This window comes from Malaclemys terrapin, chromosome 4 (genome assembly GCF_027887155.1).
Source record: "Malaclemys terrapin pileata isolate rMalTer1 chromosome 4, rMalTer1.hap1, whole genome shotgun sequence".
NCBI classification, from domain to species: domain Eukaryota; kingdom Metazoa; phylum Chordata; order Testudines; family Emydidae; genus Malaclemys; species Malaclemys terrapin.
The window spans coordinates 92,091,282-92,103,957 of record NC_071508.1 but is presented as its reverse complement, the minus strand read 5'-3'; the positions used below and the strand labels follow the sequence as shown (position 1 = coordinate 92,103,957).

The window sequence follows — 12,676 nt, the reverse complement described above, 5'->3', positions numbered from 1 at the left end:
GTTTAACTGAACGTAGCCTGAACTTTAAACCTCTTCATATTCACTCACTACTAATCTTACCCTCATGATCCCTAAAAAGTCCATTGGAAAAGTCAGCAATTCTACATTTTAACGTCTACATTTACTGGGAGGGGGCGGTGGGAAAGATGTCCAACAACACTGTCTGCAAATAAATGACAAGCATTGGAAGCCTAATTTTCTCAGTTATTACTTCTGCTCAGTCCTTGTACCAGTCATAACATGGCGGTGTTCCTTCAGTAATTATTAGTATCTACTAGTGATGCAGTAAGGGATGCAACTCCTACTGCATATACACTGAAACAGGAATATGGGATACTTCTACTGAGGGTTAGTAATAAACAGGAAGGACCAATATAGTCATAAATGTTACTAAAATTGATACTTGTCTAATGTTGATACAGTCACAAATGGTATTCATGTCAGTAGCTATGAAACGTAAGGTGGATGTAACCACTTCTGATATTAACATGAACGTTACTAGGGTGACCAGATGTCCCAATTTTATAGGGACAGTCCCGATATTCAGGGCTTTTTCTTATATAGGGACGTATTACCTCCAACCCCTGTCCCGATTTTTCACCCTTGCTATCTGGTCACCCTAAACGTTACTCACATCTGTACTCAAGTAATAATGAGCAGATTAGTCAAAATATTGTTGTTGACTATTTATGTTGAGTTTTCTGAGTCAGAGATTTTGGAGGAAAAATATGGAACAAGAAATAAATGATTTCCTGTAAATTCCCTCCACATCTTTTCAGCTCTGAGTACCAGTGCAGAAACGAGATTCAAAAGAAGTTGCAGTATTATAAAAAAATTAATAGATTGTTTTCCACATTGACCTGGAAAAGACAGGCATATTTTGGGATTGCAGTAGAAAAACTGCCCCCTGCACTCTCAGACAAAGAAAATGAACAGCATATGAAAGATGAAAATAGGTAACTGAACAGAAAGTATTTCCTAAGAGCCTTGAAGCAGCAAGAACAGCATGGAAAGGAAAGGGTGAGTGTGTGTGTTTGGTAGCAGGAAGTGAATGGATTACAGCTCTTGAGTAGAGCTGAATTTTCATTGCACTGAATGTATTTTAAAATGACCTTGATATCCAAGGCACCAGTCTGCAAAAATAATAAATAAATGCAAAATTGATAACAAGAGGCTAATTTTGAGGGTGGCGGGGAAGAACATTCAGATCTTTCCTTTGTACCCATTACTGCAGAGAGTCTGAAGTGTCTGTAGCCAGAATTTTTTTTCCTTTCTATTTTTGAGGTGAATTGGACAAACTCTTTCTGAGATATCAGGCATAGAAAAAATTAGAACTACTTTTTTGGGGAAATTCTCGTAACACTTTTTGTTCACTTACACCTAGAGCGGAGGAATGTTTTCATTTCATTTTATTTGTTGTGGCAAATAATTTTTTTCTGAAAAATGCATATTTTGGCTGAACAAAACTATTCATGACTTTGTTCCTGGCAGTGGAGTTGGGTCTCATGAGTGAGTGAAAGCAGGGGCCGAGAGTGAGGATTCCTGTATTCTATTCCTGGTCCGTGGAGTGGAGTGGAGTGGGATGTATTGAATAAGAGAAGATAGAGGCTGATTCTTAGATTCCAAAGTGAAAAGAGCCCATTGTGATAATCTAGTCTGACCTCCTGTGTAACACAGGCCATGGAACTTCTCCAAAATAATTCCTAGAGCAGATCTTTTAAAAAAAAAAAAAAACACATCCAATCTTTATTTACAAGTGGTCAGTGATGGAGACTCCACCACAATCCTTGGTCAACAGTTCCAAACATTTGTTGCCGGGTGTAAATATTGCATCATGGTTTGTAGACTTTAGGTCTACTATGACTTCTTAAAAATCTATAGCTGAAGTGCCAATCTTTATGCCAGTTCCTGATCTGAAATTTTAAATGCTGCCCAGGCGCCTATGGGGATTACAAACCCACAGTTTTGCAGAGCTTATGAACATGTGAAGCAGTTCTGAAGGGTATATAAAGCATGAACGTGTTCATGTGGCAAATTATGTGCTTTTAAAATGTTACAAATGCCGAGACATAGATTCCATAAACCAATAACACACAGCCAAATGTCAGAGGACAAATCTTAAAATACCTTTTAAAAAAGCCTAAGGAAATTCCTAAGAAAGACATTTGTTAAACTTATATTACAGTAGCAAACATGCATTAACCACTTAAGGGGGGGGGAGGACCTAAAGAATGTTGTAGTGTGAAAAGTTAAGGAAAACCACAAATAATGGAAATCTAGAAAAAACAAAGTTAAATAACTACAACGAAAACAAACCCAAGAAAGGATGAAATTGCAAAGTCAAGGTACTCAAACATCCTCAACTAAATCATGAGTCTTGTGCAGGCATAATATTCATTTTCAACACTGACAGCATAAGCTGTGTTAGTCTAACCCCCTGTTCTTTGTATCTTACTCAGTATACTAGTCAATGTGTCACCCACCATCTATGTGTATGCAAACTCTACTATCAGAGACTGTTCTCCTTAACATGAGAGAACGCAAACATCTCATCTTTTACATATACACATGCTGAAAACCCATCCCAATTTCCCAATCTTATTCCCTTCTGCCAGAAAGTGGGAATTTTAACATTTCAAACTTTTAATATAAACAGTGGATAGCTGTGGACATCTTAAACCGCATATACCCTCACAGGTTTGTTCTCTATATTCTGATAGACCTACTATGCTACAACTATGTAGATGAACACATATAAATAGGCATCATTCCTGGGTGAAATGCCAAGGGATAAGGGATTTCAGACACTGACTAGCTGTAAATCTGTGGTGCTTATGACTGATACAGATCTACCTCTACTTGGAAGAGGAGTTGGGATGTGGGAACAGAAGAGTCCCAGGTTGTTTGCGTTACTTCAGTTCTGTATTTCCATGTTTCCCCTACTTCTAAAAAAATATTGACCTTAACTCTGAATGTCCTTTTCTAATAGATGCATTTAGTATTATTTGTTACAATCTAGGACATTAAGGTTTCTTTCCCTTAAGTAAAGCTGGTTGGAAACTTTACATCCAAATTTTTTTAATGAAAAGTGAGAAAAATATATTGACAAAAATGGTTGTGAAGAGTTTCATGTTTTTCAATCAACTCTACCTTCAAGGCTCAAATATAGAATCACTACCAACTCCTTAATGGAGTTTTATTTGGCCTGGAAATTCAATACAGAGATAAATCAGAGCTCTTCTCTCATTCCAGTGTCTACCAGTGTTCTTGCTGATTGAACAGCCACCTCCATCTCCCTTAATTCTATACTCAGCCAGTATTATGTCCCTCTCCGTTACCCATCACTCATTATGGATCGGATTATGCAGATAAGTTACAGCCCTGAATAGGGGGCATCACAGAGTCTCACTAGCCCAGGGCATGCCACCCATTAGGAAGTACACTCTATCCTGCAGTCAGCCAATTCCACTATTCAGTGCAAGGCTCTGGTCCCACCTCCATTGTCTCTTTTTCAAAGGCATATGTAGGCACTAATCTTAAGACTCTGACTGTTGCTGACCCCTATGCATGGGGCAGAGAAAGCTCCTTGCACCCTCATCCAGTATGCACCCACAAAGGTGCTGGTCACAGTCTGGCTATCTGGCTTTGAATTCCCCTCCAGCCCATACAGCCATGTGTCATATCTGCTGTCACACATCTCTCATAAGATATCTAAGTTTTCTGCTGTTCCACACAGCCCTGCTGTCGTACCTGTCACCTATCTGATGCTTTGTACACAAGGATTCCTTTCCATCTTTTGTTTCTCTGCACCAACCGGTTCTGTCATGCCAACAGTGAACCCAGTGCTGTAATGTGGGAGAGGAGACAGGAAGGGGAGCAAGATGAATGGGAGGGAGAGGGGAGGAACTGATGCTCAGGTGCAGGGAAGGGCTGTGAGCCTGGTCTAGTTCAGTAATCAATGTCGTGGTTTTCCTGCTGTGATTCCAGCACTTGGGTCAGGAATCATACTGTGCTAAGAAAGTTTTAGTTTTGGATCAAGGGTCTTTAAATATCTAGGGCCAGATTCTCAGCTGGTATAAGTCAGTGTAACTCCACTCAAGTCAAAGGAGTGACATCAATTTATATCAGATCAGAATTTAGCCTCTAATTTCCCCTCTGGTTATTTCTGTTTCCAGGAAGCTTATCTGTCTCTTCTCCCTCCCTCACTTTTTTCTGTTTTTCACTGCAAGTTTAAGAAGTTATCTTTGCTTCTATTACTATTTTTCTGGGGCGGGAAGGAATGTTGCCATGATCCAACATGGAATTACAAGCAGAAGTTTCCTTCCAGGAAAGAAAACAACCACTAATACAATTGCTACACACCCCTATAGTCTGAAGACAAGCACTTGCACACAAATGCAAGTATGTAGTAAACCGGTAGCCTCACACACAGCATGTAGATGCACATACATATACAAGCACACCATGCATAGCTAGGCACATATACAAACAGCTTGCAAACACACACACCACACATACAGTATGCAGTTTGGGTGATGTCACTGAACTGGTACATCCATTGCTCTGACTGAATCTCCCCGTTTTTAAGTGGACTGCAAGCACGGTGTTGTAGCAATGTAATGACCAGAGGAGCATGGACAAATGGTTGGACTTTGCCTCCCATAGTTGTCGAAGGACCACGTCTTCCACGTTAGAAGACAGACTTTAAAACCACAGTGCATGTGAGCCCTTGCTTCGTTCCACCCTCCTTCCAGCCTTTGTTTGCTGGATGTGTCCTCCCTGCATGAGAGGCTGAAAATCCCCCATTTTCACATCTTCACGAGTTTCCCTGAAAACAGAATTCCTCTCAAGTTAGCCTGACCTGTTCCATTGTACTTTAAAGATTCCCTCCACTTCCCCAATTTTCATGCCTAAAAATCTGTTCCTTTCCATTTCAAGGCATCCCCAACTGGCACTCTCCCTCAGCTGCTTGACCTTCAGTGCTGTTAGCAGTGCCTGGTACCATGCATCCCCAGGTGGACATCATATCCAGAGACAGGCTGCTATTTAGTAAGGGAGCTTGGATCCTCCTCCTCCTCAGGGTACATCTACACTACAGGGGGGAGTCGATTTAAGATACGCAAATTCAGCTACGTGAATAGCGTAGCTGAATTCGACGTATCGCAGCCGACTTACCCCGTTGTGAGGACGGCGGCAAAATCGACTTCTGCGGCTTTCTGTCGGTGGCGCTTACTACCACCTCCGCTGGTAGAGTAAGAGCATCGATTCAGGGATCGATTGTCGCGTCCCAACGGGACACGATAAATCGATCCCCGAGAGGTCGATTTCTACCCGCCGATTCAGGCGGGTAGTATAGACCTAGCCTAAGAGAGTTTTCAAGGATCACTTGGTGCTGTCCTGGCCTAGGACTAGTGGAGTGGTCTAATGAAACCACAAACCTGTCTTTGTGATGGGTAGCACAAAAGAGACTGAGGGGCTAATAAAAGGAAGGCTATTCCACAATAGGAAGGAGAAGGGGTTATCTCCTCTCACAGCATGTTCACCTCCAGGTAGACAAAGGGAAGGAAAGAGATACCTAAATGCCTGGATGCCTCAGATGTCAAATAAAGGACTTCTCTGTGAGCAAGTTACACTGGTTTAATTTCAGGTGCTAAAACTTGTTCTCAAGCAAAACTGAAATAAGCCACTCAAACTGAAATAAGAGTGTCCACACAGAGGTTTGCACTGATTTAAGGAAACTCGTTTTAATTTCCATATTAAGTTAAACCAGTGCAACTTTCTTGTTTAGATAAACCCCTAAAGACAGAGCATGAAAAGCTCCCTGGCTGCTGCCAGCAGAAGATTACTAAGAAGTGAAAGTTGATAGGAGATACCTAGTAACAGCACATCCTTAATTCCAATATTGCTCTAATGTTGCAGAAGTCAAAAGTGACTGGACAGGTTACTCTGGAACTCTTCCACCCAAAAAACTTCTCTCACCTGAGATGAAGCTTGAGAAATCCCATCCCATAAAAATTTCACGGCAGATAATAGAAAGGGTTGAAAACAGGTGTTTGAGAACAGAAGAGTTCCCACAACCTTAGCTGTAGAGTGGCGGCCATAACCAGTAAGCCACCACTCGCCCCTCTGGCAGTAAAATCACTGCATGGTATAGTCATGAACAAACTGTGTGTTAGAAATAGGAGGCTCCGCTAGGGCATATGTTTGTCTGTAATTCTGTTGACAAAGCATTTCAGCTTTCTATCAAGAAAGTGCATCAGCACCCAGTCTTCCTTAGGGGATTGGCCTTCATGGAATTCCCAGGAGAAACCTGCTAACACAGATAATGAAAAAATAGGCTCTTTTCTAGGCAATCCTTCTTTCTGGTTTCCCCTTGCCCTCCCAAGCAGTGTTTTGGGGCCATAGCCTCCACTTTGGCCCCTGAAGAGGCAGCATAAGTCTCTTTCCCCCTCCCCAGGTCTTGCTAATGCACCTCCCCAGCAACACGCTGGTTTGGGCTTCTTTCCTCCATATGATTTTCTGGCTTTTTTGTAGCTTTTTGGTCCCCCTTCCTCCCCCCACCCCCATAAGCACCAGCACTTTGAAACCCAGCAGAAGAGAGGGACACTGGTATAGCCCATTCAGGGCACAGCCCACTAGGAATGTGCATTTCACCAGGCAGACAGCAGAAAATCAGTGTGGGGCTGGAGCTGTCTTCACTGCCAGGACTTAGGGCAGTTAAATCCAGCAGGAAACAAGTGCCCATGAACAGCCCAATCCTGCTTCAACTGAAGTCATCAGCAAAACTCACCTTGACTCCCTCAGGAGCAGGAGCAGGCCCTAAAAGAAAGGAGGGCTGAGTCTCAGGATCTTCCTTCTCCAAGGCAGATTACGCCCTTTTGAAGCCCATAAAAGCAGCTAAGGGGGTTAAACCTCTGTGTCCCAGTCACGTCTTGGACAATTGAGAATATTTTTGGCATATGGCAGGACAGAGCTTACAAACTGTATGTTTGTTTACCTTTAGCTCCTTACTTGTGCCCTCTAAAACACACCTTTCTTATCTGCCTCTTTCTAGCACAGCCACCCTTCAAATTAGGAGCCTACCAACAGGCACTATAAGAAAACCTAAGTGTAATTTCATCACAGACAGCAGTTTGAAAACCACTCCACCAAAAGCAGAGACTGAAACAAGACTCAATAGCTCTGAATCAGACCCTGGGCAACCAAAGAACTGGGGCTCTCCAAAGAGGAAAGAAATACACAGCAGCTCTGCTTACAAGGGGTGTGCCAACTTACAGTATCTTCCCAATGGGACCAACCGCAGCACACAGCCAGAAACACAACAGATGGATGGCCCAGCCCAGGCTATTTGTAAGCAGAAGTCTCCATTTCAATAAATGCTGAAACCTGCTCCCCAGCTGCTGGCCTGGAATGGCCCAATGCAAATCAAAATGCAACATCTTTTTAGCACTTAGCCAGAGCTAGCAAAGACCTAACCCAGCCCCCTGCAGGAGCAAGACAATAGTTCCCCCTCGCCCCGGGGAAGTCAGATCAGGTACTAGGCTGGTAAGCATAACTACTTCGCTTGACAGCAGCCCCAGCGACCAGACGCCTGCCCTAGTTGCATTCCCGGCTGTATCTCCTGCACCGCGTGAATGCGGGGCGCATTGGCGGACACCCGGAGCCTTTTCCTTCCAGGCTTTGGTGGCGTGGCTCGCTGCCCTTGCGAACCCGCTAAGAGGGAGCCCCCCTCCCCCCGTTTCTCTCCTAGCAGCTCCCCTCCGACCCCGGTTTGGTCCCTCCTGCTGCCGCTCGGTCCCAAAGCTGGCAACGAAACAGAGACTCCCTGCGAAACTCAGCCTGAGCGCCGCGGCCAGTGGGAAGTCCCAACCCTCCCCTTCGCATCCCGAACCGCTCCCCTCTACACCGCATCGCCCCCAAGCTGTGCCCTCGCCCCCACCCCAGCCTCTTTCCCCCCTCCCGAGACGCCTTTCCTTCCACGGCTTCGTTTCACCTCCCGCAGCCGCAACCCTCCTCAAACTACGCCCTCCCCCCCCCCCGCATTTCAGTCGATAGCCATCAGGAGCGAGCCAATGGCACCGTCGGCTTCTTTCCCCTTGTTGTCTTCGCCCCACGACTAAAAGTCAACAGAAAACGGGGGCAGGAAACAAGTCGGAGGGGCTCGGTGCCTGGGGGTGAGAGGGACTCTGTGGGGCGGGGGGGGAATAAGTTACTTCACTCACCCAGCGTGGCGAGCCATAGCAACAGCTGGAGAGGGCTGGCCAGAGGCGGGAGACAATCCATGACTGCTGGATCCTGGGTGCGTCTCCCAGCCCGGAGCTCTCTCTCCGGCTCCGCAGGAGCTCTGATGGGAAGGCTTGGACTCTTGCTGGCTTATAGAAGAATTCCCACCTCCTGCTCAAGAAGGTTCTCATGGGTCCTAAAACCCGCCCCATTCCCCTCACCCCAGTACGTGCAGCTGCTGCGCGGAGCAGCGAATCCAAGAAGCAGAACTCACATCAGTTATTAACGCATCGCATCCGTGAATACATTTTGTAAACATCTGCATTCAGTTGGAAGAGCTGAATTCAGCATCTTATTAGGTGTTTTCCCTCTCCTAATCGGTCTCATCCTGCAGCTGCCTCGATGGAACTGCTCCATTCACCTCACCTCAACGCACACAGTTTGTGGGCCAAATTCAGGTGATATGTAAGGTGATTGTAAAATAGATTCCCCTAGGCCTGAGTCTCCTCTGGCTGACACTGGTATGCGAGGGGAATCAGAGCTCCTTACACTAATTTAGATTTCCTTACACTCAGCTAGACTTTCTTAGATCCACTTACACCCATTTACATCTAACTTGGGTTACATCTGGAGCAGGAGGTGTGGGTTACAGTAGCGGGTATGTGCTTTAGCTTCCACCTTCTGATACCCTCTGCGTAGTTGCTTTACTTATTAACTTCTTGTTTCCCTCTGGCTCCTCAGGCATGAGTTACATCAATTTACACTCCCTTAGATTCACTTACATTCAGAGGACCAAATGCAGAGGGATGAAATCATAGAAACGTAGAGCTGGAAGGGACCTCAAGAGATCCTCTAGTCCAGCCCCTTGCACTGAGGGATGACCAAGTAAACCAAAACCATCCCCAACAGGTGCTTGTCTAACCTGTTCTTAAAAACCTCCCATGACATGGACATGTATGTGTAAGAGGCAGATGAGTTACACAGTGGTAAGTGGATCTGAGTCTAAACTAACGTTAAGGGAGTCTAAGCTAAACACCATACATGTTGAAGGGGGTGGAGGAAGGCAGAGCTTACATCAGTTTAGGCTCCCTCTAAACCAGGAGTGTCAAACTCCTTCAGTGGAGAGCCCTGAATTCCATCTTTAAATTATGATCCATGGAGTGGGTTCAAATATCAGAGGGGTAGCTGTGTTAGTCTGGATCTGTAAAAAGTGACAGAGTCTTCTGTGGCACCTTATAGACTAACAGACGTATTGGAGCATAAGCTTTCGTGGGTGAATACCCACTTCGTCAGACGCATGTGAGTGGGTTATAAATCCAAAACTCCATAACCCCCTCAATCCACACTGAATCTTCCACTGATGTCAATGGGAAGTTTGCACAAATCCCAGGTAGATCTGGTCTTGACACAGCCGCTAATGTTACTCCAACTGGTGCAAAGGTAGGGATAAGGGAACCTCAAAAGATTCACAGCACCTGCATGCTTCTCTAAATTCTCTTATGGGGGGAAATCTTGTGAGAACAGGATTGTTATGTAATTACACCCAGTTCTCTCATATCTATGCAAATCTCTCCCTTCCTGGATTAACAGCAGTTAATGAGAGAAAGGATGATCCAGTGGCAAGAGCATTAGCCTGGGATGTTGGAGACCCTGGATCAATTCCTTGTTTGCTACAGGCTTCCTGTATGACTTTGGGCAAGTCACTTAGCCTCTCTGTCTCAAGTCCCCCACCTGTAAAATGGGATAATAGCAGGGCTTACCTACACAGGGGTGCTATGGTGATAAATACGTTAAAGATTGTGAGGGGCTGAGATACTCTGGTAATGGGGGCCTGTGGAAGAGTAGACTCACTGCAGGTGTGCCCCCTCATGGCTAGGTGGGGCATAGCAGTGCTGTGTCCTCTAGCACCCCCTGCTGATCGTCGCTGTGGTGGTGTACCTCTTCTTCCAATTTAACCCTCCAGCCAGGTGACATTTTAGTCCAGGGGTCAGCAACCTTTCAGAAATGGTGTGCCGAGTCTTCATTTATTCACTCTAATGTAAGGTTTCATGTGCCAGTAATACATTTTAATGTTTTTAGAAGATCTCTTTCTACAAGCCTATAATATATAACTAAACTATTGTTGTATGTAAAGTAAATAAGGTTTTTAAAATGTTTAAGACGCTTCATTTAAAATTAAAATAAAATGCAGAGTCCCCTGGACCAGTGGCCAGGACCTGGGCAGTGTGAATGCCACTGAAAATCAGCTTGCTGCCACCTTCGGCACACATGCCATAGGTTACCTACCCCTGTTTTAGTCCCATGCCTTCTGGTGTAATAAAAAGCCCAACAAATAATCCCCAAACAAAAGAGCCTTCTTCAGCTAGTTCTCAACCCATCCTTGAGGCTCAGTCTTCAGCCCCACACTCAGCTCATAGTCCTGATGTAAAGCTAGTATGCCCCTTCCTCAGGCTGATACAGGAACCCTATCCCACCCTGTACTCTGGACTCCACTGTTTTTGTGGGCCACTTCCTACCTCTGAGCCCATGGGGCTGCTTCCTTGCACCCTGTACTTAACACAGCCTCCTCTGATTCCCAGTTAGGCTTTTTCCTAGGTCCTCCCTGCTCCTTTCTTACTATAACACTGCCCTCAGGACTGCCTCTCTGTGCCTTGCCCCCTTTCCAGGGCCCACCCCAGGGATTAATTCCATCCCTGTGGCCTTCTTCAGCCTGCCTTCCACAGAGAGAGGGATCACCCTGTCTCCTGGGTTTCTCTATCTTGGATCCTTCTACTAGACTCCCTAGTCACTCACTTCTTTCTTTTATGAAAAAGACCAAGTTCCTCCTCAGGTGGGCCTAATAACAAATCAAGCCTAAAACACTCTCCAGGTGGGTCACTGAGTTGTCAGACTCCTGTTAAACCTTGTTCACCTATGGGGGGTAGACATCCCATCATAGAGACATGTAAGTAACCAAGATAAATAGATAGGCCTGAAGACTGAAATCCTCTTATGTTCAGAAATGGCAGTAGCTTTTCCTTATCACCCCATCTTTAATGTAAGGGGACCACTTCTGTGGATGAGGGAACAGTTTGTTCCTCATGACATATTCATAAAGTAGATTTGAATCAGTACTTAGGTTTAACACCCTTTATATCAGATGTTACAAGAGCATTACTTAGACACTTGTTCCCCCACAAAAGAGTTTTGATAAGGCATGAGGTAAAGTTGCTGCTGCCTCACACTCACTCCCTGCCTTCTACATCACAATGATGTAAAAGTTAAAAAAAAAAAACCCTCAAATATAGCAAACCAGGAAAAACAGAATTAAGATTCCCTTCTCCCAGGCTGACCACACTACCATAATTGTGGCCACAGACAGAGACTACCAGGAGCTCCTTTTTCTCCCTCTACGCCAAGTGCTCCTAGTGCAGGACACAAGAGATATGCTGGGACAGAAAGAGGGCATTTCAGGGGTGGAAAGGAGTGTGGCTGGCGCTGTCTACACACAGCTGTCCACTGCTCCTATGATGTCAATGGGACTACTCACGTGTAAAATTAAGCTGCTGCATAAGTGTTTGCAGGAGTGAGGCCCTAAGGGCTGATTCATCACTGCGTTCCTTCAGTAGGGTGACCAGATGTCCCGATTTTATAGGGACAGTCCCGATTTTTGGGTCTTTTTCTTATATAGGCTCCTATTACCCCCCATCCCCTGTCCCAATTTTTGACATTTGCTGTCTGGTCACCCTATCCTTCAGTTTCACACAGATACAATTCCATCCATACTGCGTTCATCAGTTTTATGCCGGTGTAACCCCCCGAGTGAGGTTGCAGTGACTGAAACTCAGAGACTTGTCACTGTAATTTTAAAAAGCTGTAACTGATTCATAATTTTCCTTCCCTCCAGAGGTCTCCCAAAGGCCAAGAATTTATTATTAAATCTAAGTAAATAATATTAGACTAAACGGGAAGGTTGGTTTGTATATTGACAGACCTACAGTGCTCTGTTTAACTACAAATGGGTTTTATGATGCAATTAAAAAAATAAAGAAACTAGCGAGAGAGGGAGAGAGAGAGAGAGAGTGCGCCAGGTCACAGAAACAAAACCTCCTGGTTTTTTCATTGTTAGTGAGAACTTCAATAGCAGAGAAAGCAGCAGTGAGGTAGTTGTCTGTCTTGATTCCTGGCCTCTTAGGGGTCGAGGCATCCCAGGCCCATGACCCTAGCTTCTGGGCTCTTTGATGTGACCTCACTTGGAGATAGGGATTCAGACATTTTAGTACTTTATTTATCCCATTATCTGAGCATCTTGCTCTAGATCAGAAGTGTCCAACCTCTGGACCTTGGGGCCCTCAAGACTCTTAATTGTGACCCTCAAGGGAGACTGTGTTAAGAAGAAAATTTGCATTTGATTACAAAGGGGAATGAAGTACAAAGCAACCTCTGAGCTACTGTTCTGGACCCACTGTTTGGA

The 12,676-nt window shown here is 44.9% G+C and overlaps 1 protein-coding gene across 2 annotated transcripts in view; it reads right to left on the bottom strand.

Annotated features, from left to right (window-relative positions):
• Positions 1–8,318, bottom strand: part of LTK (leukocyte receptor tyrosine kinase) — a 151,217-nt gene extending 142,899 nt beyond the window's left edge. For both annotated transcript variants that reach the window (XM_054025414.1, XM_054025415.1), the window contains exon 1: positions 8,223–8,318. In XM_054025414.1, the coding sequence (XP_053881389.1) occupies positions 8,223–8,283 (61 nt within the window). In that variant the 5' untranslated portion in view covers positions 8,284–8,318. The remainder of the gene's footprint in view (positions 1–8,222) is intronic.
• Between the last annotated feature and the right edge of the window lie 4,358 nt (positions 8,319–12,676).